At 32.4% G+C, this 27893-nt stretch overlaps 2 protein-coding genes across 2 annotated transcripts; one reads left to right on the top strand and one right to left on the bottom strand.

Annotated features, from left to right (window-relative positions):
• Positions 1 to 4257: 4257 nt before the first annotated feature.
• LOC132743074 (serine/threonine-protein kinase PAK 3-like) lies at positions 4258 to 15802 on the bottom strand. The gene is made up of 7 exons (XM_060731584.1): positions 15619 to 15802; positions 13735 to 13760; positions 8139 to 8223; positions 7910 to 7973; positions 6777 to 6858; positions 6413 to 6476; positions 4258 to 4735 (listed from the first exon to the last, which is right to left on the bottom strand). The coding sequence occupies exons 1-7, from the start codon at positions 15648 to 15650 to the stop codon at positions 4399 to 4401; spliced, it is 690 nt and encodes a 229-aa protein (XP_060587567.1). The 5' UTR covers positions 15651 to 15802; the 3' UTR covers positions 4258 to 4398.
• Positions 15803 to 16118: 316 nt separating this feature from the next.
• On the top strand, positions 16119 to 19157 carry LOC132743075 (uncharacterized). The gene has a single exon (XM_060731585.1). It carries the CDS (start codon positions 17936 to 17938, stop codon positions 18704 to 18706), a length of 771 nt encoding a protein of 256 aa, XP_060587568.1. The 5' UTR covers positions 16119 to 17935; the 3' UTR covers positions 18707 to 19157.
• The last annotated feature ends 8736 nt before the right edge of the window (positions 19158 to 27893 follow it).

Genomic DNA, 27893 nt, shown 5'->3' on the forward strand with positions numbered 1-27893 from the left:
GAAATGTATCACGTATTGCGTCTACATGTTTTTCGAAAAAGACCTTTTATTAATTTCTCGTCAAAATATTAATCGTGAAGTGTAATGTTTCTGTTTTTGCAAGAAAACATTTGGCCAATTAACTCAAATCTTCTCGTTTATTCGAATTATTTTTTGCGAAAACACTAAAGATATCATGCCTTTGCACCTTAATTCTTTCGACTTGCGTAAATCTTCTCATAAAAGATCGCGTAAGAGGTGACCCTTTGAAGCTTCCGTAGTGGGGGGCACAAAAATTTAAAATAAAAGAAACACACATAGATTTACGCGGTTCCGGTCTTAAAACACGCTGGACATGTAGTTATTATAAAACCATTGGTTAGTCATTTATAACTCTCGATATGACTATTTTATAGACAAAATCAAATACTGCCTACATCGCACGAACTTAACCGAAAATTTATTGAAGATTAATATACCTACAATCAGTATGATAAAACCAAACAATGAATAAAATTAGGTCATATTTTGATAAAATAGTTTTTTTTACACTATTAATCCTCATGATTGTTTTAAAAATGGTTAACCAAGTAAACAAAGTTATCAAAGGAACCTCACAAGTGTCTATATCTTATGTGACAGAAAGTACTATTCAATACTAATTTATCAATCTAAGTGTCAGTTTAATGAACTTATAAAGGGGGTATGTGTGAAAGGTTGAAACGTTGAAATGATTAGATGTTCATTAATCCCTAGAAGTATTTTGTTAACTTTTTCAAATAGATAGGTCTAAAGCATCGTGAACTTCATACGTTCTATATTTAGTGTATGTTGTTTAATATAATATTATATATATTCACGCACTGATTCCTTCCGTTAGCTTAATATGTAGAGCGTTGAACTGTGAATCTGGCGACCAGGGTTCGATTCCTTGACGGCGCAGGTCACTTTCGTTGTGATTGATCATAAAATCCTTTCAACGGTCATTCGCACTGTGACTCTGCTCTGGCATGTGTAAAAATTATCACTTCCTTGCAAAAGCAACAAGTACTGGTAAACTGTTTGACAGCATGCACAGGAACGATGCGGTGGCTGAACTGTGCTGGTAAATTTAATGTGGCTTACTGTCGTGGTCCGGTGTGAATACTACCAACACCACCACCATACATTCATGTACTTTCTTTAGTAGATTAATGACTTGTATTTATGTGATTTTGGGTTGTGTTTTGATTAAGTGAATTATTATAATGCCAAAATTTTATCTACTTAGTGAAAAAAATGCAGTTATAAATTCATATAACAAATTTCTTTAATTGCTTGGCAAATCAATAGATTTGCTGGCTGGTTTCTAGCTAACAATCATTATGCTGGTTGCGGTGGACTTTGTAGTTTACCACACAATTCACGGGAGTAGGTCTCTTAGAATTCACCAGAGCACAGTTCAGCCACCGCATCGTTCCTGGGTAGGCTGTCAAGCAGTTTACCAGTACTAGTTGTCTTTGCTTTCGCAAAAAACTGATGTTACCTTGTGTACATGCCAGAGCAGAGGTAGAGTGCAAATGGTCGTAGAAAGGATTTTCATGATCAATCACAACGAAAGTGAAACAATATCCCTGTCATTGAATAAAATTCCCATTTTGGAAATAAATTCCGACACATACAAGAAAGGAGCTTAGGACGCTGACGTCTTTCTTTCACAGACATTTGGAGTGTGGAGCTCAAAAACGCCTTTAAAATCCAAATGAAATGTATATTTGTCAATCCCAGCACATGTATATATCAATACAATGTGTATTATTATAGACGTTGAAATATTACTTTTAACAGCTTATATTAAGTTTTAATGATACATATAATAAGTACATGTGCTGGAATGACAAATATACATTTTGTTTGGATTTTAAAAGGCGTTTTGTGCTCCAAACTCCAAGTGTCTGTGTCTTCGTTAGTGCATTTGTAGATACCCGAGGTATTAATGCCGCATACTGAAAAAATAAATTGTTAAAATTACAACAGCTGCATGCTCTAAAATCGTTATTTGAACGTTATTATACCCGTGTTTGCTCTGGAAAAAAACTCGCTTCTGAGACATAATGTGCCTTTAGCATTCAGTACAGACCAGGCATTAAGTGTGGAACCGTAGCGTGACATAGTATTTTAAGGGGTGAATCGAGTGCAGAAAATATTAGCTATTTTTCTCACTAAAACTGTTCTTTGAATGACACTAAAGGTATTTATCCGTTTTATAATAGTCATGTAAATTTGCCCGTTTGATAATAATATGTAAATTCCATCAGTACTTTTAGTACTTTGATTTCATATTTTGTGTGTGTGTTTGGTTTGTTTACCCTCGCCACCGGAATGAACCATATGGGCGAGCACATACTTCATTTAAAACTTGCTTAATTTATATGGGAACTAATTTATTTTGTCTACAGTTTTATCGGTACATGTGTTTACGTGTGTGCCATAATTCCTACCAACAAGTTCGTATAAAAGTACGTAACCCATGATAGGAATAAGATGGGATTGCTCCCATACTAAGTTAAAATGACGTGTATTTAAAAAAAGTTGAACAGCATATTTAAATTACCTAAGGTTAAAAGGGCCGAGACGTTTTATAAAAGCACCGTCTCTTATAACAGGTCAACTATTATAATATTCCATGATTAAAATGATAGAGAGAAAGTCTTGTTAAAGCAATGTCAGGAACGCATTTTCCCAATTCAATGTGGCTAGTCATTTAAAGGCCTGATTTGATCAGATACATACACAAAGGAGTGTCAGAATATTAAAAAACAAGTTTGTTTTAGTGTGGAAAAGATAGAATTTAATAATTTTCTAGTATATTTCACCCGAACACCTGCTTAGTTAAAGATGTTCTTATTGGTCTAAAAGTGATTGCCTCCTTTGTTCTCATTGTTTGATTTCATATGTGATGTCAAAGCGCGCACTCACTAGACTGTGTCTTGCGTGAATTATTGTTTACGACAAAGGCTGCGACGTCGCAGAAACACAATGCCTGAGACGCGTTTCATAAAACGGTCGTACGACGTTATCGCAGACGTACGACACCGATAATAAAATGTCGTAGACTACACGTTGATAAAACGGCTCCCAGATGTATTTAAAGGCTGTTTCCTTCCTCTAAATTCTTATATATTTTACACCTTTCTGTTTATATCGTTGTCATTAATAGAATAGGACTTAATTTGTAAGGGAATGACTGGTCAAATTTCTAGGATGCTTATTGATGTCCGAAAAAGCAAAGGGGTTAAAATAACTTCTGAACAAACGAACAGATGAATGAAGCAAAGTCTATTTCAAGCTTTTTAATGGACAGCCCTTAAAAATGTAAATTTTTTGAAAATCAAAGACAAATTTTTTTTTTGCTATAAAATAAACAAAAAAAATTTTTTATAAAATAAATTTTATAAAAAAGTTAATATGATAACATGCATTTTTTTGAGTAATTTTGCAGTTACAAGTTTTGGGGTCACACTAAAAACTGTGATCAATAGATAGTGCTGTTCTCTGTGGGGTGCATTAAAAAATGAGACACGTGTAATGAAAAGATTTAATCCACTGTTTTAATTTGTATAATTCCTTTATATAGTCCTACCATTTCTTTTATAAGGTTTTCATAAGAGTGTTCCCTTCCTCAGGTATATATAGGTGGTTTCCGTAAATCATTTCTATTATTTAAATCATAGGCCATATTTATTTTTAATCTCGGTTTTTAAAATAAATAAAAGTGGTTAAGTAACAAATATAGAAAAATGTTGTTTGGCAACTTTTATCCCACAATTGCAACAACTCGGCTTCACCCGACAACTCCGTAAGAAAGACTTATTGAAGTCACCAGAGGTGATCCGAATAAACTAAATATTTAAGTTGAGAGAATATCTTTTTGTCAATACGTCTGCATGATCATATTTAAACACATACTTTACTATGCTTGTTGGGAAATACAAGTTATAAAAAGGGTTTTAATTCGATACTATTTTCTTTCTTTTTTTGTTGTTGTTGTTTTTTCTTTCTTTTTTTATTATAGATCTATATTATTTTCATCATTTTGGATATCATAATTCAATTTACATATCTATAAGTATTTTCACTTTTTTAAGGCGTGGAAACGAGATATTTACCATAAATAATAATTGAACAATGTGTTAAATGTTTTGTAAATACAAGTCAAGCCAGATTATAGTGAAATGGAACAGGAAAAGCTTATCTATATATAAAGAATATGTCTGCAATATATTTACTAACCTGGCTACAACTTCCGGTGCCATATAGCACGGTGAGCCAACTATTTCGTTCTTCTTGTCATTCTTATCATATATGTAGCTGGTTCCAAAATCTGTTATCTTTATTCTCCCATGTACATCCACCACCACATTGTTGCTTTTGATATCTCTATGAACTATGTTTTTCTTTATGGAGATAGTCCAAACCTTTCACACATTGACTACATATGTAACATATCTGTGACAGTCCTTCTTCTAACGATACATTTCTTAATATCTTCCTCAGTGAACACCCATTCACGTACTCCGTGATAAGCCAGAATTTCTTTACAGCTTCCACATAAATTGCATCTAGTGCGGTGACAACATTTTCATGGTAAATCCTCTTCATTATGTTGACCTCGTTAGCCAACACTGCAAATGGTTGTTTTTTAACTTCCATGATTTTTATGGCAACCATAGACCCGTTTAGCTTCGCTTTGGCTAAGACCACGTGACCGAAAGTTCTGAAAATATAGCAAAAGTGAAATGAGTTCACTAGAAATATTAATTTGGTGCATTTTTAATATAAGTGAATTTATAAATAGCAAATCAAAAAAGGTGTAAAATAAGAGCGTTAGTTAATTGTGAAAGCCACAAACCCTTATGAAAAGGATGTGATCAAATTCTCTATGAACTATTCTTGATGTTTAAATCTCACATCAGACAAATTTTGTTCGTCCTCTTGACATTGAAATAATACCAACAGACGAATTATATATCCTTGACATTGATATATAAATTTAACGAACAGACGAACTATACGTCATTGGAATTGACACATCTTCACAACAGACGAACTATATGTACTTGACATTTGTATATCACCCAACAGACGAACTATATGTCCTTGACATTTGTATATCACCCAACAGACGAACTATATATCCTTCACATTTGTATATCACCCAACAGACAAACTATATATCCTTGACATTGGTATATTAATTAAACGAACAGACGAACTATACGTCATTGGAATTGACACATCTTCACAACAGACGAACTATATGTCCTTGACATTTGTATATCACCCAACAGACGAACTATATATCCTTGACATTTGAATATCACCCAACAGACGAACTATATATCCTTGACATTTGTATATCACCCAACAGACGAACTATATATCCTTGACATTTGAATATCACCCAACAGACGAACTATATATCCTTGACATTTGAACATCACCCAAAAGACGAACTATATATCCTTGACATTTGTATATCACCCAACAGACGAACTATATGTCCTTGACATTTGTATATCACCCAACAGACGAACTATATGTCCTTGACATTTGTATATCACCCAACAGACGAACTATATATCCTTGACATTTGTATATCACCCAACAGACGAACTATATGTCCTTAACATTGGTATATTAATTAAACGAACAGACGAACTATACGTCATTGGAATTGACACATCTTCACAACAGATGAACTATATGTCCTTGACATTTGTATATCACCCAACAGACGAACTATATATCCTTGACATTGGAATATCACCCAACAGACGAACTATATATCCTTGACATTTGTATATCACCCAACAGACGAACTATATGTCCTTAACATTTGTATATCACCCAACAGACGAACTTTATATCCTTGACATTTGAATATCACCCAACAGACGAACTATATATCCTTGACATTTGTATATCACCCAACAGACGAACTATATATCCTTGACATTTGTATATCACCAAACAGACGAACTATATGTCCTTGACATTGATACATATCCACAACAAACAAACTATACGTCCTTGACATTGATATTTCATCCAACAGAATGTGTCTCTTACATTAGAACATCACCCAACAGACGTACTATACGTCCTTGACCTTTATACATCACCACAACAGATAAAATATATGTCTTTGACATTGACATTTTACCAAACAGACGAACAATAAGTCCTTTGAATTCACACAGCATCAGAACAAACAAGCTACATGTCCTTGACATTGATATTTCACCCAACAGACGAACTATACCTTCTTGACATTTATACATCACAGAAACATACGAAATGTACGTCCTTTATATACTCTTATATAGCAGAAACTGAGAGAAAAAAGTCGTGTCAGGCATACATGTTATAATAAAAATACTTAAATACTAACCCGGAGTCAATAAGCTTTATTGGAGAATATCTTTGTTTGGGGTCATCACCATTTGACAAATTTCCTAACAAGAAAAATAATAAATCATAGAACAAAAATATGAGTAAACAAAGAAAATATTTATTTAAGCTACATCAAAATATTCTTCATTGTAATCACGGATTTTGTTTGCTCCTGAAGTAAAAATATGCGACGATTAAAGCATTCAAGAATGAACAATTCGCAGCTTGAATATAAAAGATAAATACATAATGACACATACTGCAACAAAATATTTTATATATTAACTCTTTCAATCTTTATTTTTTCCATTTTTTCCACCTTTTTTTTATCTACATTGAACGAAATTGAATCGATTACTTACTTAACATTTTGTGATATAACATGTCGACAGCTCTTGGCTGATCACGTGACTTTAATTTCTTAGAAGCCGGTGTCGACACATCCTAAAATAAAACGATAGGTGAAGTTTTTTTTCTAAAACAATATTGAATAATATGTTTCTAAAATATTTACTTAAAACTATATATAAAAATGTAGACATATGCAAAACAGTATTCAAATCTGGATAATTCATTATAAGGGCCTTTTAAGAGTTTCTATGAAAATGAATTCGCCTACTTGTGCCATATTAAGTTAATGATACATTTTAATTAGAAATAAATTGAAATTGAATAAAAATCAATAGAAAACAAAATTAATAAATATACACTTATTTCGCAACAACCTTGATAATTAAGAAACGAAATCGACCAAGAGATTTTAAGTATGATTTACTAACTATATAATTATTTTTTGATTACTATGTAACCTGGAATATTTTATAATTCTTTCATACTTCCTTTATTCAATTGTACTAGTAATAGGATTAAAACTAATGGGGATATAAGTTCATATAACATATTTCTGAATATATACATTTACATATGAGCCGCGCCATGACAAAACCAACGTAATGCGTTTGCGACCAGCATGGATCCAGACCAGGCTGCGCATCCGCGCAGTCTGATCAGGATCCATGCTGTTCGCTTACAAACCCTACAACAAGTAAAGAAACTGATAGCGAACAGCATGGATCCTGATCAGACTGCGCGGATGCGCAGGCTGGTCTCGATCCATGCTGGTCGCAAACCCATTATGTTGGTTTTGTCGTGACGCGGCTCATATAACAAACAGTGAATAGTTTTAACAACCAGAGTCTCTATTGAGTTTTCAAACACATAAACATGATTCATTAATATAATACATTTACTTGGATTAAAAAATAAACAAAAGGTTTAAATCAATCGATCAAACCAATAAATCAATTAGTCACTTTGTCAATCAATCAATGAAATCAATTAATCAAACAATCAATCGTTATTCAACAATCGGCATAAATATGCCTTTTTTGGACATTTATAAGTAAATATTTATAGAATATGGCCAAAACAAAACGACATAAATCTATGTACAATGATGCTTGAAACTGTTAATCAAAGCATTAAAGGTACATACCTTTGCTTGTATTTGAGAAGATTTCTCCTTTAAAACTGTCTTGTTATCCAACTCTGTCTCGTGGCTTAAATGTATAAAATTACATAACTTTTATATCAAAAACATTACAGATTATACATGTTTCTGTATCTATGAACAATTAATAAAACTCAAACAAAAAGAAAAAAAATTATAATACAATACAGAATTATTAATATCGGCATCAAAACGATAGATATTTTCCCTTTACCTAGTATGTAATGTTGATCGACGGTAAACACTGAGAATTCCGAACATCGAATCATCTTCATCATTGACGTATAGGGCCGGTAATTCTGAAAGTAAAGTAACAAATGTTTAGCATTTAAAAATGGGCTTTTATCCCTTGAAGTATAATTTGACGATCAGTGTTCGCAAAGAATCAAACTAGTAAGTATAAATATGTTAATTTCATGTACGTAATAAATCCAAGTTAGTTGTATCTAGTGAAGAAAAATATCACTCGTACAGTACACCCTTGAACTTGTTTATTTTACTCACCGAACCCTGCCTTTGAAGCAATAAAAATCAATTTTCATATTAATTCATGATGAATTTTTAACAGTTTAAACCCATATTTCTAATGAAAATAACTTTTTTTGGCATAAAACACAATACAAAAGGCATACTATTTATTCTGTTATATATCAAGCAAAAAACATACTCTTTCTTAAATAAAAAGTACAGTATTGAAAGCTTTGCTTTCCGGTGATATACTATGGAAGCCCTGGAGGGACATTTTAAATTAATATTTAAAACTTAAAAATTATTATTTAAAATTTAATTCTTAGTATTTAAAATTTAATTTTTAATATTTGATACTTAAATCTTATCATTAAAATGGACGCGGGAAACCATTCCGTTAACAGATTGACGCCACAAGTAGCGCCAGCGAGAATACGAGTAGCGAAGGAAGTAAAGTGATTTGGTCTTAATATACAAGAAAAATCGTTTTGAATCACAATAGGACACGCACACGGACTTAATTTCATGGTGAGGACTGGCTTGGGTGGGTTTATTTATTTATTTATTTTTTCAAAAGACAATCCGTCCCAGATTGTAGGGGTTAAAGGTCAGAATTGGGCTGAGAGTAATATAAATTTACTTGGTACAATTGTTCACCGCCATGACAAGGTGTGTCGCACGTAAAAACCATGCTCAAAGGTCAAGGTCACATTTAGCGGTCTTTTTTATACTTACTTATCCATTTTTGATGCAGTTCACAACGTCTGCTATAAAATAAGCATAACAATCAAGCAGACTGGACATGCTACCCTTGGGGATTTAGGTACTGTAAATTTTAAATAAAAAGCCTTGGTTTTAAGACGATTGTTTAGGGCCACCATCATCCTACTGGTATGATCATTGATTTGCATTGGAAATTTACATCACCAGTCTTATAGGCTGTAGTAGTGTGCTTTTAATTGCAAAAACCTTGTCACAAAACTTTAGATGTAGATAAAGGGGCACTCCCTACATCTAGCAGATTATATTCTGGAAACATAAAGTTTTTGCTAAATGAAAGTAAAATGATAAATAAATACAATGTCAAAGAAGTATCTAAGCTGAAAGAAACCTCATTTAACCACAATTTATCAATTGAGAGGCTTTCTGAAATAAATTGCATCAACCCATTAATTGTACAGCAACAACTCGCTTACAGTACTGCAAAATATTTTAACAGCTAATTTTATCGTTAATGATTGGGAATGTATAGTTGAAACTTTTAATTCAAGTTATAATATTTTAAGATTCTATTATTTATATTTTGGAGGTTTTTTAGTTTGACATCAGTTATAAGGTATGTCCCTCTAAGACCAAAATTGTATGAAATTAGTTCTTAATAAAACCTCTAATATATTTTAGGCAACTGCTGTGAAGAAAGTCAGAGGACAAAGCAGTGCATATAAAATGAAAATGGGATGGCAGAACTACCGAGATGGAAAGTACAGCGTTGGTACTAAAGCAAAAGGTGGATAAGCATAATATATTACACATATTGGGAAGTCTGGCAGAAGAAAGAATAAGAATTCAAGCGCTGAGTTACTATTTCCCAGATGGAGAAAGTAACATTGACTGTGTGGAGGACTTCTCATTGGCTTAAGCAGGAAAAGTGATTGACAGTTATACTGATGTAGAGCAATATCTATGTAGTTTCACAGAGTATTTAAAAGCTTACAGTTTGTTTGCGTCACAGTACCACATATACCTGAGATAATGGAGTCCATGTAGAAGAGGGCGACAGAACTATTAACATAAACTACAGCAAAATTAGGCACTCATTATATTCTGAAGAACAATCTGAAGTATTTGCCAATCAATATCGCGGTGCTTTAATGCGTCTGGGAGTCCAGAAATAGATAATTCATGAATATGATCCGTTTGAAGAAAGATGGGTATGTGGTTTCTAGAATAGAAGTACAGAACACAGTCTTTCTAGAAAGAGATGGAAACGTTTATATTTGTCCAGAAGCTTCATCGCAGCAACATTCGAATGTGCTAAATCAAATATTTGGTTTTTAGGTTGATAATAGTAATTGTTGGTTCTTGGTAAATCACAATTGTTCACAATCATAATTACATTCATTTAAAAATGGTTGATAAACGGAAATTTATTTTGTAGTGGTATCAATTGTTGTTCTGTTTTCATGTGAAATTGTATGCAACTGACACATATGCTGTAGCCCTGTGATAATTATAAGCATACAAACTAATTGACAATTATAGATTATGATGTGATTTTGATTATTATAATAATGTTTGCTTCTTAAACACTTTTATCAATGTAAAATGTTAGTTTTTTGTTCCTGCCAAATGCTCAAAGCACATTTGTGGCATATATTTATTTTCAGTGACATTTCTTGTTCTATTTAGTTGAAAAATAATCATTTTGTTGAGTTTGCCTAGTTGGGCCTTCAAGTCTTACTAACATGGCAAAACTTGCTATGTTTTTAACTTTACCTGAAAACATAAATCGTGTTATGAATACCCTTTTATTTTTATGTTGTATGCTGAAGGTAGTTACCCCAGATTGTTATCAATTGGAAGTTGAACCTGAAGCGATTGTAGATACCTTTGATTTTGTACTTTGTTTAGTCACTGTATTTAAAGAGTAAAAGTTGTTAACACAGACTGTCTTTGCTGGCCTTAAAATTTTTCAAGGTGGACTGTAATACAAAAACAACTATGGCCTCTCTAAACGCCATCAGTAAGGGAAACAATATTACCCATCTAATCTTTTTCTTGGTGCCATTTTGCTTTAATAGCAGTGCATAGAAAATTGGTTTGCCTGCGACATGCACTGGGTAAAATCAGTGAAAAATGCCCTTAAAATTACCAGGGGAAAATAAGGGACATTTTTTATTTGACATTTGGAAACAAAGTTAATTTGGCATTAACTTTGGGCAACATAACAGTAACATAAGGGATGTACAAAGAATGTCAAAGTACTGTGCTAATTCTATCGCCCGACCTATAACCAGATATCAATTTTTTGTAACCAACTGTTTTTAAAAAATGTCGAAAATGATGGGGTTTCTTGTCATTGTGTTAATTTCAGCCGTTTTAGCTAACACGAGTTAAGATTTTTTTACAATAAACGCAAAATAAACAGTTATACAAAAGTTTGTTTGCCAGTTTATTTTAAAACAAAATTTTAGATGCATTGAAAACTGTTCAGAAATTAATAGAGCTATGTGTTTAATTCAATAAAGACAAAATCTGATATATCTTGATTCCTTTTTAGCTCAGCTCAAAGGTGAGCTAGTGTCATTGCCCGCTGTTTGTCGTGTGTCGGTGTGTTTCTCAACATTTCCGTTGTGAACTAAATACAGGTCACATTTTGTGTCCCATCGCCATCAAAATTGTTCAGAATATTTATCTAATTTATTTTCTAGGTCAATTTTAATCTGGGTTATCTGGGGTCATAAACTAGGTCACTAGTTTAAATCAAAGAAAAACATAGGGAACACTTTAGATGTTGTATTTTCAACATGAACAACTTAAAAGTTCATGAGAATATTTGTCTGGATAATTTTTAAGTCGAGTTTGAATCTGAGTCATATGGGGTTAAAAAAAGGTCAAATCAAAGAAAAACATTTTGAACACAACAGGTCTTTTTTCAGTTGGAACAACTTTATCATAGGTCATATATGTAGGTCAAATTTGAAACTTGTTATTTTGTGGTTTAAAAGTCCTAAAATTTGACACCTCCTGGAGAACATTTGGCAAATATTTAGTACTGCCTACAAAGAGCTCATAATGTTTATCTTCTAATTTCCTACATACGGTTTACTTAGATTTCTAGTAATGTTTACTCCAAGTCAGATTTGTCATGCAATCATCAATGTAGAATCAGAATGTTTCACGAGAGGTCTCGTCTTTAAGTCCATTTATTATTTTTTTCCGTTTGATTTATGACCTGTTCTAACGTTAACAATAAGTAACGCGAACTCGAGATCGGCCCAGAAATTTTAACTATATAGCAGTTAAATATAAAAAGTATAAACTTTGGAAAACCGTGAACATCAATGTTTATTAATTAAAAAGTATATATATATATATTATCTAATGTTCATTCATCTTGATTTGTTTCATATTCAATATCCTACAAATCAACATTTACACCATAACAAGTAGAACCTGATAGTTCTAGTACATTAAACAACATTACATTTAATTTCTGGTCTTCCAGTACAAGTGTCTACATGTTTCTATGGTCGCACATTGTGTAAATTCTAGTGAATACAAAGCGATAAAGTCCCGCTTGAAGAACATCCGTTACATAAAATCGCAAGCAATCTGTATGAATTGGGTATGACGTATCAAATCGTCCACGCGCTCTCAAATCCATCAACGTATTCATCCACCTTGGTACCATAAGCCGTCTCCTTTAAACTGCAATTCTTTCGTACGATTTCTTGAAGAGTAAACATGTCACGGTGATGCCCTTAATAACGAAGTATCCTCTTTAACTGAAGAAGACCAAAGCGTATGTTGTGCCGACAAAGGAGAAGTAAAACAATTTCTGTGTACTTGAAGTCAGCATGAAAGTACTGCGTAATAACTTCTAACCTGGTGCTTCCGTTTCCAGATGGCAATAGGGATGACACATGGATCTCCATGTTTACCACCTTAAAGGAAATAGAAATAAATGAAATATAGCGTTATAAAAACAAAGGGCTGGGGCTGTAAAAATGTAATATTGTTATTCACCACCAACAACTTAACAACTTAACCCCCTGAATAGCAGGTATATTTTTATCAGTTTTAACGCTTTATCCAGAACAAAATGTATTGACTTTCTCAACCGCTGCTTTTGACACCATGTAATCAATAAAATGTAATGTCTTAGATAATACTAATAAATCTTAATCGTTTCAACCGTTAGCATGAAAAAAATAACAATCGAGATATAATAGTTCATATATATAAAAAATGGCAATTACCCGTAAGCAGCTACATCGAATTTGCCAGTTTTTCTTCGTGTAACAACCTTTTGCAAGAGACCGTTGAATTCAAATACCCACGTCTTATGTATTCTGATCTTAATTTTTAAATATTAAGAATTAAATTTTAAATATTAGGAATTAAATAATAAGTTTTAAGTTTTAAATATTAATCTAAAATGTCCCTCCAGGGCTTCCATAATATACAGAGATATATTGATGAAACACACGATCTCATTTCCAAGTTCCATACATTGAAACGCAAAGTTTCGCGCATCTTAAATATTTAATTCTCATAAATTAGTGGGTGAGAAATATTCCATATCAACTCAAACAAACAAATATGTTCTGTTTATTTACCTTTTTTACCGCCTCTGTCCATGTTCCTAGATTACAAGAATGGGCATTATCCCGTCTTTGTCCCCAAGGGGATTTTGCCTCTTCACATAAAATTATCATACGAAATACGCATGAACCATATTAGACGCTTGCATAATCACGTGACTTGTTAAGTACGGAAATATCCGATTTTTTTCGGAAGAAATCGTAAAGTAGTATATATATAGACAATATACTGTATTACTGTTTTATAGATGCCTAAGAAAGGGAAGAATTCCCGGGAAGAGGGTTTTTTTGGGGGGATGGTATGCAATGAAAAAATGGGGCTTGGCAATCTTTTGGGTGAAAGTGTCTTAAAGTGATGTATATATACTGAATGAATGTTATGCCGGCTCGCCACGGCGAGCCGGTATAACATTAGGATTTTACTGAGAAACAACCTAAAACTCCGAATCAATCCAAAAATTTAATCAATGCTTGGCTTCCAGCTTTCTACAAAATTTATCTGTCAGGGCTGGAATCCAAAATTATTTAGCCAATCAAATTTAATCTTACATAGCGTCAAAAAACCTTCAATTTTCACGCCATTTTTAAAAAGCAGCAAGTATTGCTTTGAGCGCAAATATATAGTGATGATTAAAATGTTTGTTTTCATGAATTCTTTTGAATAAATCATATTTACACTGACTTTTGATTGAGCGATTTCACCTGTTTTCTCTGTAGTAAGTTTTCATTTGGTTAATTAACATAAGTGTACATCTGGTTCTGTGCATTTTTTTCTTTTTCTTTTTTTCCGGTCATTTTATCCTTTCCGGTATTTAGGGTAGGGGGAAAATCCCGGGATCCGGAACGCCCGGGATCCGGGATAGTATTATATATATAGGGAAAAGGAATAAACTATATTTGTGTTTATTATTGTCGTAATGAAAGGCGATTAAACGATAACTTTTTATTTTTTATTGTATGTAATGAATGGTAAATTAATTTAACTTAAGAGTTAAATATATTTAGAGCTATTTATTAACAAACTTAAAATGCAGAAATATCAATACTTTTAATAATATGGTTGTTATGCTGTATTTTTTCCATTTGATTCTTTCAAAATACTTTTCGTAAAATTATTATATTTTCTTGTTTATGTTTTAAAAAGTTTTTAAATTATTGAAATTCAGAAATATGTAAATTATCAATTAGCCAGATCCCTGACATGTTGATTGCAATTTACGTGTCTGACACATTTATGTTTATTTACGTCACATGTATGACAACGTGATTATTATCATTAATTTTATCTACGACATTTATTTGAAGTTTTCTTATCTGATTATCTGTTTGACTTAAAGAAAGGAATTAACAGGCCGCTGACTTTTGACATCTGGCGTGTTAATCAGTCTTAATCGAACCATTTTTATTGGTCAAATCTATAATTCCATATTTGATAAAATGTATTTTCATTGGTTAATATTTTCCTGTTTAAGGGTCATTTTTTCATTGGTTAATTATTGAAACCTTTGTTACAATTATTTTTGTATTAATAAATGAGAAGAACTTTTTGATATAGAGGGATTCAGACAGTTATACAGTAAACATGTAATGGTTTAAGTTTAAAGTGTTGGTGCCGCAGTTTTCTGCGGTGCAATTTAATGTACATATATATTTGTTATTTTGACCGGTCAGAACTGTTGATGTAAATATGAAAAAAAAAGGAAACTATATTAAAAACAGAAAAAACGGACTTACTGAGTTGTGTGTTTATGATGCAAAAAGGATTTTTAAATAAATACAAAAGATGAGTAACTATTACACGTTAACGAAATTTTATTACTACGGAAAAGTGCGACACAGAAAATTATAACACAGAATTGTTTGTTAAAGAATAGCATGAACACCGGAAACCAAACCTACCTATCCCCCTCCAGTACCACCGGAAATATCATGGACACCGAAATGAACCACCCCCTCCAGTACCACCTTAAAACCCGCACCACACAGCCTAATCGAAAAAAAAATCTATATTTTTGTTAATATAATATTTGGCTAAATTTTATGTTCATGTATTTAAATGTTATTTTTAGAAAAAGATCATAAGATATACATGTACTTAATATAATTGATAACAAAAAAGATTTTTCCATCAAAATTGATTTCAAAGTGCTGCAACTTGTTAATGGATTGAGATAGAGTCAAATGCTTTTCAGCGTTGGTTACACGTTACCTTATGATCGATCCTCCTTCTGGCAACCCCCTGATGTATCTTTCGGTTAGGGGCCGCGCCGAAAAAGTGGTCACTTTTTTAAACAACATTTCTCAACCAAAAACAAGTGTTGGGGGCCTAAATAAGGCATTTTCACCATGTGAGACAACAAAAAAAGGGGGGGGGGTGAAAAAGGCGTTAAAAGACGTGTTTATCGCGTAATGGGTTAATACGATCCCGGCTTTTCTGAATATGACATGGCAGTGGTTAATTCCCGGATCGCTATATATCTAATACCATCAGGAGTCCTCTTTCATAGTTGTTCATATAGTTCTACACATAGGTCAAGGACACGTCTTATATAGAAACACACACGCACACCTTTATACCTTTTAATGCCTAAACCTTAAATATTTGGCATGTGGTATTGTCTTGTTGACCACTTTAAAATTTTGTTCATGTATCTACATCATATCCATTTGTTTAAAATGTATCACATAAGATGGACTTGACATAATTTTTATCAATATGTTAAGGGAAAATATGTTTAAGTCTTATTGATATAAACTCAAATGCCTCAAGCTTTAATATTGAATATGTACTAATGCCTTAAGAACTTGTACAAATCAAATGTTAGTAATGCCCCATGAATCTAAATTTGCCCACACCCAAGAGAGTTCTTCAGTAATATATTCCTGTGTAGGACTTGTGTCTGTCACTCATTCCAATACTAAATAACATATTACAACTTAACTTCGTATAAAGAGACATCTTTATGAATGTAGTCTACCTATCTAACATTTTTTGGTCAAGGTCAACAGGCCATAAAGTAAATGTGCATTGACATAGGTACTTCATTCTATCTGTTTACATGCATCTTCAAATATACTCATATTCCTCTTTGTTAAACTAAGAGAACTGGCTTCCATAACTATATATATGTCACTTTTATTTTGATGTTCGCTGAAGTCTCTTCAGCTAACAGAACTGTCATTTTACATTTAAACACACCCCTCGAAAAAAATCACGAAGCGAGTCGCTACTAGCTTTTTTAAAAGCTAACCTTGTTCATAAGATACGATGACTATAATTATATATGTATATGTGTGTATATAAATAGGGGAAACTTTGAGGGGACAAAGACGGTAGTATATATAGAGAGACTGTATTATATATTACTGTTTCATAGATGCCTTAGAAAGGGAAGATTTCCCGGGAAGAGGGTTTTCTTGGGGGATACTATGCAATGAGAAAATGGGGCTTGGCAATCTTTTGGGGGAAAGTGTCTTAAAGTGATGTATTTACTGAATGAGTTTTATTCATAAAATACGATATATATAATTATATATGTTTATGTGTGTATATAAATAGGGGAAACTTTGAGGGGACAAAGACGGTAGTATATATAGAGAGAGTGTATTATATATTACTGTTTTATAGATGCCTTAGAAAGGGAAGATTTCCCGGGAAGAGGGTTTTCTTGGGGGGATACGGAATGAAAGTCGTTATTAAAATAAAGATATCTGTTCATTGCATTGTAATTTAACTTCATTACAAACAAACTGTATTATTTATAACTTTCTTATTAATGTGTTTTAAAAGTAAGAATTTACCTGAAGATGGTTTTCATAGGTTTTATATAGTGCATAAAAAGGCAATTTGAAATGTTTTTGTTTTATACATATATTATACATAAATAAAAAATGTATTGACGGAATGAATGGAATTGTTAAATTATGTGATATATGAAGTTGAATATGTAACATATGATGTTATTAAATGTATATCGAAAGTTACAAGTGTTCACTTTTTATTGAATGAATTTTATTTATAAAAATTTATTCATTCCGTTCCCCATTTTGTTCCTCATTTGCTATAATATTTGTGACTTGAAGAGTAATAATATATTGAATGAAATTATGTCCAGAAAAAGGTATTTGTTGCTTGAGTGAATATTGAATTAATATTATTTTGCCGAACTGAAATATCTGCATAGTATTATAGGTAGTCAGTATTATATGTTATAAAATGGCCGAAGGTGGTTCTATAGAGGAATTACAAGAGAAAGTTAGTTTTCGTATTGGTGGTGGATTTAGAAGAAGAAAAATAGATGTAGATGATATTACTGTATCAGATTTCTATAATCCTTGGAATTTTTACCATCTTTTTATGCAAGAAGACTCTTTTGTGGTGAAATGGTGTATAAGAAATGGACTTCTGCCAAATGAAATACCATGTATTAGTAAAGTATCAAACCAAGAATCCAGTTCTAAATGTCACGGCATAATGAAATTTTGTAAGATGTCGGGGAGAAGTACTGGATTTACTTTAAGATGTAACAGAAATCGTAATCATGAATGTGCAAGTAGGAAGTACAGCTTCTTTGAGAAATCAAAATTAACCATACAAGATATAATGGTGTTCATTAAAACTTATCTAGAAGCAAATACGCTATATCAATGTAGTAGGCAATCAGGCATTCACTATCAAAGTACAGGGGTGGACTGGGGTAGTTTTATCCGAGAACTGTTTAAAGAACACTTTCATACACATGTACTTACTCGTAAATTGAAGGGAGTAATAGAAATTGACGAATCACTATTTGGTAGAAGAATTAAACATCATAGAGGAAATCCCAGAAAAGGTTGTAAGATATGGGTATTTGGAATGGTAGAAAGAGAATCAAATTCAATTATATTATATCCTGTAAGAGAAAGATCTCAGAAAACTTTGTTACCCCTCATTGAACGTCACGTAGAAAAAGGTTCGACAATGGAGCGCTTACTGCCCTTTAAATGAGTTGGGATATAATCACTTCTCCGTCATTCAAAAGTTCACATTCAAAAGTTCTTATAGAAATCTTGATACAGGGGAGGTAATTCAGGTACATATTAATAGAATAGAGGGAGCATGGAAACATGCCAAGGATCACTTCAAAAGTATTGCAGGAAACCCAAATAAGTCAATTTGAAGGTCACCTGGCAGAAGTAATTTGGAGATCAGAGGTGAAAGGGAGATATTTTGAGCCTTTTTTTTATTTATTACGTGACATTTACAGTTTGAAAAAGCCCCCAAAGTATTCTTAACCAACTACTCTCTTTGACTCATGGGACTTGAACATTGAATGTGACGATGCAACCTTCCGGGAATGGGAAGTTATACATACATTAACAGATAACGATACTGACACTGATTCAGGATCGAACTTATCTGAAGTGGATGTTATATCCATTTCTTCTGACAGTGCAAGCAGTGCAGCCGCTGCATATGTCACAAGTGAAAAACAAGGTACTTGTACTTCAAAACAGTCAACTTCAAGAGAAGTAGATGTAGAAAAAGAAACTGAATCTAGTGATAGTGAAGTGAATAGAACTATAACAGAGCATAGAGATGTTGTAACGTTACGGAAGAAAGTTGATCCTATACGTCTGAAATTGAAGAACACAGAGAAAAATAAAAAAAAACATACAATGAAAGTTGATAGTGTGTGCCATCCATCAGGATATGTTACATTAGGAAAAAAGACAAGCAGACAAAAAAAAATTTGGAAAATCCATATGTAAAAGAGGCATTTTCCTGGTCGTCTCCGATTCAGATTTTGCCTAAATATATATATAAAGCATCAACTAATATATGTACAGTGTATATATGTAGTGTAGTGTAAATAATAACATTCATTCAGTATAAATATTATATTTAAACAATTTTGATACATTACGGAATGTAACGAGGAAACACGGATTTAACGGACACGGATTTAACCGAAAATACACGAAGTTCAGCATTTGTAAGTATATTTTTCATGCATGCGTCTGCTTGAGAACGATCAGTTGTTATTACATTACTGTTATAGTGATATATAACGAAAATAATTAAGACATCCCCTAGGGGACAAAGACGGGATAATGCCCAAGAATGTCGCGTTTTAACATCTCTTAATTTAATTCTTCATCCATTAAACAGTTTTTATGATTTAATGTGATCTAGAATATACTGTTGCCTTTGGCATAAACGTCGTTTCTAATGAATGGCGCTAACGTCACTGACATCATAGATATCTGACGTCATAGACGTCAATTTGATTTCGTACTCAAACCGTTTCGTTCTAACATACTAGTTGCTAATTATTCACTGTATTTTAACACAGGACACATGAATTTGATCAAAATCTGTTCAAATGAGGATGATAATCGATTTTAAAATGTAGACCATTAACTGTTAATTTATAATTGCTTATAATACTAATAATACTATCATAAGAAAGAAGATATAAACACAGGTAAAACATGGGAAATACCTATGGCTACCATTGTGTTATAAAAGGCTGTCCGAATGTGTTTTACAATGATAATAATTATTTGTGTATACGAAATATCATTTTATCATAAAAACAAAATAGACTTAAATTATGTGAGCTCTATTAATTGATAAATAGTTTCTTTAACACAAAGTACTGGGTAGCGCGTATTAAAATATACAAGCCTTACCAAATCTTTCTCTAATTGATTTAATTGTTAAAGAGATTTTCATAAACATTTTTAGCGTAAAGATATGTATTTAAACAGTTATCTTGTACGTACTAAACAGTAATCTTGCACGTACTAAACGGTAATATTGAACGTACTAAACAGTAATCTTGCACGTACTAAACGGTCATCTTGCATGTACTAAACAGTAATCTTGCACGTATTAAATGGTAATCTTGTACGTACTTAACAACAATATTGTACGTACTAAACGGTAATCTTGCACGTACTAAACAGTAATCTTGCACGTACTAAACGGTAATCTTGCACGTACTAAACAGTAATCTTGCACGTACTAAACGGTAATCTTGCACGTACTAAACAGTAATCTTGCACGTATTAAATGGTAATCTTGTACGTACTAAACAGTAATCTTGTACGTACTAAACGGTAATCCTGCACGTATTAACCCTTTCCCCCATGAGCATATTGTGAAAAATGGCCATTTTCACTGAAAAGCCTCCTCTTACAAGTTCAAACTGCTATGAAACTATGAAAAATGCTTCGATACTAATCAAACTTGGCACAAATGTTGACTGGACCATTGCCTTTGTAACGACATGCTCAGTCTTAAATGTCCTGTTACCATGGCAACGAGGGGACATCTCAAAATTGCCAAAAATCACTATTTTGCCTCGATTTTTTCCATCAAAATTTATTTCAAAGTGCTGCAAATTTCAAGGGATTGAGATAGAGTCAAAGGCTTTTCAGCGTTGGTTCCACGTTGCCTTATGATCGACCTGGGTCATTTTAAGCCTCTCACAAGTCCAAAATTTTCTTGGTGATGAGGGGGACTCCGCCCCCTTCAAACCCCCCCAAACAGAAGGGGACACATCCCCCTTCTGGCACCCCCCTGATGTATCTTTTGGATAGGGGGCGGTGCCGAAAAAGTGCTCACTTTTTTTAGCAACATTTCTCAAACGAAAACATGTGTTTGGGGCCCAAATAGGACATTTTTTCACTATTTCAGGCCTAAAGGGGGGGGGGGGTCGAAAGTGCGTTGTTTCGCGTATATATCAGGTAAAGGGTTAAACGGTAATCTTGCACGTACTAAACGGTCATCTTGCATGTACTAAACAGTAATATTGCATGTACTAAACAATAATATTTCATGTACTAAACAATAATCTTGCGTATTCTAAACAGTATTCTTGCACGTACTAAATAATGATCTTGCATGAACTAAACAGTTATAATAATAATAATAATAATAATAATAATAATAATAATAATTATAATTATAATAATAATAATAACAACAATCATAACAATAAAAACAATAACAACAACAACAACAATAATAATAATAATAATAATAATAACAATAACAATAACAATTAATAATTAAAAAATAATAATTAATTACAAAATGTATTAATAATTAATTATTATTAATGATGATGATTATGATGATGATGATTATAATGAAGATGATGATGATAATAATAATAATAATAAAAATAAAAATAATTAATAATTAATAATAAATGATGATGCTGATGATGATGATGATGATGATTATAATAATAATAATAATAATAATAATAAAAATAATAAAAATAAAAATAATTATAATAAAACGAGAGAACTCATTTGAACAAACATATCAATCTTCCATGAGGCCCTCAAAACAATATAAATTATGCATGTACTAAACAGTAATCATGTATGTACTAAACAGTAATTATGCATATTTTAAACAGTATTCATGTATATACTAAACAGTAATCTTGCATGCACTAAACAGTAATCTTGCATGTACTAAATAGTTATCATATATATACTAAACAGTAATCTTGCATGCACTAGTAATATGATTATTCTAAAGTGTAATTTTGAGCTCATTGATTGTTTAAGTTGAGAAGGCCATCCAGCAGGTCTATGGAATATCTGTAATTTTGTTCAGGTGAACGCTTTTGCCTTAAAAATGCTCGGTGGAGCAACTGATGTCTTTTGTCAACAGTAAAGCTAAAGTTGGAAAAACACCAAATGACCTTAAAAGTGTGATGTGTCAGCCAATCCCTTACATTAATAATAAACTAGAGCTATCACTAAAGGTGATTCAAAACCCCACCTGCTACCTTAAAAACTCTTTGAATAATAAGTGGTCAGATGCAAAACACTCCCTATATTTTATGATGTTTCAACGATGAACCAATGATTACTACAATAAATTGCCTTGGTAAATGATTATAATCATTTGTTAACTTTTATCTTTTGAAAATCAATAAAGTAACAATGACATTGACATTGATCCTAGGAGGTCCAAAGGCAATCCCAACCAGTGTATTCATATATGTTTACCAAGTTTTGTTACAATATCTCATTCTTTATTCTATTCACCATCCGGATTTTTTTTTTGTCTTTTTAGCAACAGTGAACTTGACCTTGACCCTTGGTGTCCAAGAGTAATCCAAACCAGGATCTTCATATAAGCTTTCCATATACCAAAAAAAAAAACAAGACCAACAAGGAAAGGCGGCGTTCAATGAACGCAACCCCCACAAAAAGTTTGATAACCAGTGACCTTGACCTTGACTCCCGGGGGTTCATTATTTACAGGAAACTTTTTTGCTATTTTTAGTAACAGTGATCTTGACCTTGCCGCCAAGGGGTCCAATAAATCACAACCAGAGTATTTATTAAGGTTGCTATGTACGAAATTTGATTACAATAACTCATTCCAAACTTTAATTATCGTCCGAAAACCATGCAGTGGACGGACCGATTGAAAAGCTGATTTCTATATACCCTCTAAACTTCATTTTCACCTAGGAAAAATATTTTCCAATGGGCATGATTAAAACCCCACTGGGGGCATTTTTCTTATATTTTCTCCTTTTTTTTGTCTGGTCAGATTAATGGTTTGCTGTTACATTATTCGAAGAAATATTTATAGTTTTAACAATACATTTTAATGTAAAATGAGAGAGTAAGGTAGTTATACAAGTAAAAGTAGTTATATTTCTGAATCAGGTGGTAAAACCTGCTTGATTTCTTTCAGAATTCTATCTAGCTAATTATCATTAAAGAAAAAGCAATACCCCAAAGATACATAACAAATGAGCGGTTTTCCGCTTATTATCTTTCTTTTTCAAATATGCTTTTCTTTGCTTAGTTATTATTAATTTAAAACAACTATGGTAATTCCTTATCACTTCTACGGATAGATGACGATGAAATCAGTAAATTTATTCTTTAGTCGATAAAAACATTTTTGTTGTTGTTGTTGCTTTTTATGTAAACTTTTTCTAATTCTCATTTTGTACACATCTATAACAGTATATTAACAAAAGTACCAAAATGGTTGACCCACGAGTTCTTACAACTTTAGCAATAGCTTCTTCCTTGAATTATTGAATAATCTAAAGAATAATGGAACAGTTACAAACAAAAACTGAATAATAGTAGAGGAGTTTTGGGCGTCTGCGAAACTGGATGGATAGTAAATAACTACTAAATATTTGAAATATTTCGCACAAGATTTTTTAATAAAAATCCGCATTAGGATCACTACATTCGTAATACGTGCATAAACTTCGATCTCCGTATAGAAAATATTTAGGAACAGCTTGTGGATTAAACATATCTTTGTGACGCTGCATGTCTAATATTATCATCCAAATTGTTCCATAACTCAATGGATGAAGGAGTAAAAGGTTTGTAAAAACATGTGTTCGCCGATAGTCACACAGTTGTTATCATTTCGGTGACAGCAAACGTAGAATTAGAGACACTTTTGGGAGAAAGATTAAGCAAGTAACTTGGCCCGTTGCTTTGATGGGCTTTGTTCACTTTTAATATATTTTTTAGCATTCTAGTATTCGACAATGATACCCAGTTCTCTATTTTTAATTAATCATTTCGATACTCGGTGATTATGGATTGGTTGCCGTTAAAGGACAATTAAGAGAAAACATTTTCGATAAAGTTATCAGATATTAGAATATTTTATGTAATGATAAATGATCACGGATATTTTAGGCATTTTTGAACATACACATTTGATTTCTATTTACATGTATATCTTATTATATATACTTATACATTGTTTTTCTTTTTTCATTTCATCTAAAAACAAAATATCTTTTTCAAGTTACTTCCTTTATTTTCAAAATAAGATGTTTCTCTTTAAAATGTTATATAAATTAATTAAAATGGAAAATTCAAATGAACAAATAAAAAACCACGAATAAATAAATAAATGAAATAAAAAAGTACCATTTTCAAGTATACTTTCTTTCCAAATCATGAAAAATGGTAAAGTTTCTTTTAAAGATAAAATATAAAATAATTAAAATGAAAATATAAATAAATGAATTAATAATAATAATAATAATAATAATAATAATAAAAATAATTTTAATGATAATAATAATAATAGCTGAAAAACTATCAATACTATTACATACCCGAAAGCCGTATCAATATTTAAGATTATAGCAATAGCCAATATATACAAACTTAACAAAGTACCCATGATTATGAGTACTCGGTTGTCTAGCTGTTAAGGCTCCCACGTTTACAATTTTTTGTAAACGTTTACACGATTGCTAATAACCGAAACGATACCGTTTAAACGGTGGTACCTCTATGTACTATACACACCATGTATTTGAGTAACCGAATGATGTCTTTCTTTCTATTTTTTACACATGTACAAATAAAGATTGCGAAGGGCTCATCACGATTGAGTCAGCACACATTTGTTGCATGTAACCACATTTTTTTACCAAAAATGTATTATGTAAAAATGTAATGCTGTGTGGAGGGTTGTACACACCTATTTTCCGTTTGTTTACTTTGGAATAAACAACTAGAATTGATAAAATCCATGATTACAGGCAATGATTAAGAAATTTTGTAAGACAATATGGTCATTTCGATTAAACGGTAAACAATGTCGTAAACGTTTATGAATGAAAATCGAAACGAATCCGTTTAAACGTGTAATCGTGGGGGCCTTACTAGCTGTCCGTGCCCGCGGGTAGCTCCTTTTATACAAGCGCTTATCAGGCATGTTGGGTTGTTGTGTTTTTACCGGTTTAATTGAATACATTTTTCTCAAGTTTGATTTTTCTTACATTTTTTGGCTCTCTGGAGGCATGCGGCTTTAAGTAGCGTTTTTTGTAAATTTATTAAATCTATAGAAAATATTGATTGGTTTTGTTTTTGTCTGTATCATGCGTTTAGTGGTGTCCAACATGCATACAGATGTCTAAATGACTATAGTCTGTCCCATTAAAAATGGAAATGAACTTTTGCCTGGTATGAAATAACAAAACGACGTTGAATAAAAAATAAAACGTTTTTGTAAACTAAAAAAAAGTCACCCTCGAGATTTTTCAGGATTTTACTCTAAAGTGTCTACTTTTCTTGTGAAAGCAAATTTTGATTTCTCTATGGTAAATCTCTGTTGTTTATTTTCCGTAGCCATTGCCGAAGTACTCTTCATTTGAAGATGAACGGGAGAAAGCACGTGTCGTGTTTCTAAAATATACATGAGGTTCTCGGGGTCGTTTCATGATTATTTTGCAAAGCTGGATCTACAAGATGTAACAGTTTAGTTGCAATGCGTGATGTAAAACTTTAAAAAAATGAAAAATAAGCAAGAAGAACACCGAGTCATATGGAGTACATAGATCTAGAAATTGCGCTTACTTTTAAGCTGAACAGAATCCCTATGAACTTTATAAACGCCACGACAAATTCGCATTCTGAAGATTCCTACATTGCCAGTTTCTATCCAGTTCCGTAGATCTTCAAAACTCCTGAATGACATGACTCCTACACTTTTGATGATCCAGAATTTTTAAACTGATAATCCGTCTCATTACAACATTATTAAAACATTGTTCAATTTGTGGAGTAATCTGGGTTAGCAAATGAAATATGTAAATGAAACACATCATAATTAATTCAGCATGTTTCAAATCCATAATTCAAGAACGGCCCATCAATTTTAGTGTCAACAACACAATGCTTATGGATTCCTGACGAAAAAAACTTTATTACGTCAACAACAATTGACGAAATATATGACGTAACAAAAATGCCTCGCGCTTTTTATGGATGATTCCAGTTGCGGCATTGTATGGAAGCCTTGGAGGGTCACTTTTGAGTTTCGACTTACGAATGTTTTACTTTTGACTTTCGACTTTTGACTTTTGATTTGTGACTTACGTCTTATGACTTTTGGCAAACCCATTTTACACGTGCCCGAGAAGCTGAAAGCAGCAACTTTGGTTTCAGGTATGTGTTTTTAAACGTTTTAAATAATTTTATTCGGATTTGTCATGGAGGAGAGGATGTGTTAAGAAGGGAATTTAATATTATTTGATATAACCCCATAGTGGTAACATATCACAGACTTTAATTCCACAAGTGTGACTGTGTGTATTGTGCAATCAGCTGTGTTCTAAATATGTTCATTATATTAATGCTGATACATTTCTTTGTCTTCATCACAAAATCTGTCCATGAGTAACAAACAAATAACTGTTCTAAGTAGACAGGAATGCAACTTTTACGTCTTAAAATGGCATGGTGCACAGTATTAAACATGTATTGCAATTCAGCATTTTATTGAGCTAACTCAGAATCAGTAAAGAACGACAAGTGCTATGTTCATACACACAAGTACAAAGTTAACTTAAAATTGTGATCGAGCACCATTTGCATTTAGCATCAATGTCTAATTTTGTTGTATATTTTAACAATTGAGAAACTTAAGAACAAACATAGATATAGAACCAGTTTGAATTTAAAATATTTTTTCGCACCTATCAATCTTTAAAACACGGAGCTAAGAGATTTACCCATTTTATATAATATAAATGTATGAAGATTTAGATAAATGATAAACTCTTATTTCAGACACAACTACTGGACAAAGGTAACGAGGATGAAAACCTTGATGTTGATCTGCGTCTTCATCATTATACTGTTCAGCATTACCAAAGCTACCGTGCCAAGATACCTACCCTCAACATCTATAACAAACAAAACAAAAAAAAGCTGATAATAGAGTACTTTCTGGTACAGCATGACATTACAACGTCATTTAGTACAGTGAATAGACTTTAAAACGCTTAAATTTAAAACGGCGTAATGGAATATATACTCCTTTTGAGACTGTGTCTGATGTTATAAACAGAGAAATACAAACAAATGGACAACGCATAGGATACCGTACAATGTGGATTAGGTTAATGCTGGATTACCACATGCACTACATGGGAGACGACGTCATGGAAATCATGAAAGCGCTTGATTCAGATGGTACTGAGATGCGAAAAGCTCATCGCTTATGTCCACGCGTATACTTCGCCAAAAGGACCAGTTTTATATGACATATTGACGGTTAAGACAAACTTAAACCATAAGGGTTTTTGTATCCATGCTGCTGTGAATGGGGTGAGTAGAAAAATAACATGGTTAGAGGTTTCGGACTCAAATAA

Source organism: Ruditapes philippinarum, unplaced genomic scaffold, assembly GCF_026571515.1.
Source record: "Ruditapes philippinarum isolate M1 unplaced genomic scaffold, ASM2657151v2 ctg4970_1_1_1_1, whole genome shotgun sequence".
Classification (NCBI taxonomy): domain Eukaryota; kingdom Metazoa; phylum Mollusca; class Bivalvia; order Venerida; family Veneridae; genus Ruditapes; species Ruditapes philippinarum.

What these genes read in the sequence shown, in the direction of transcription:
- LOC132743074 (XM_060731584.1), bottom strand. Translation starts at nt 15,650, where the DNA reads ATGATATTTCCGGTGGTACTGGAGGGGGATAG. An exon ending in CGATCAACATTACATACTAG is followed by an intron (nt 7,974 to 8,138) that starts GTAAAGGGAAAA and finishes TATACATTTAAG; the next exon opens with CCACGAGACAGAGTTGGATA. An exon ending in CTTCTCAAATACAAGCAAAG is followed by an intron (nt 6,859 to 7,909) that starts GTATGTACCTTT and finishes GTTTTATTTTAG; the next exon opens with GATGTGTCGACACCGGCTTC.
- LOC132743075 (XM_060731585.1), top strand. Translation starts at nt 17,936, where the DNA reads ATGGCCGAAGGTGGTTCTATAGAGGAATTACAAGAGAAAGTTAGTTTT.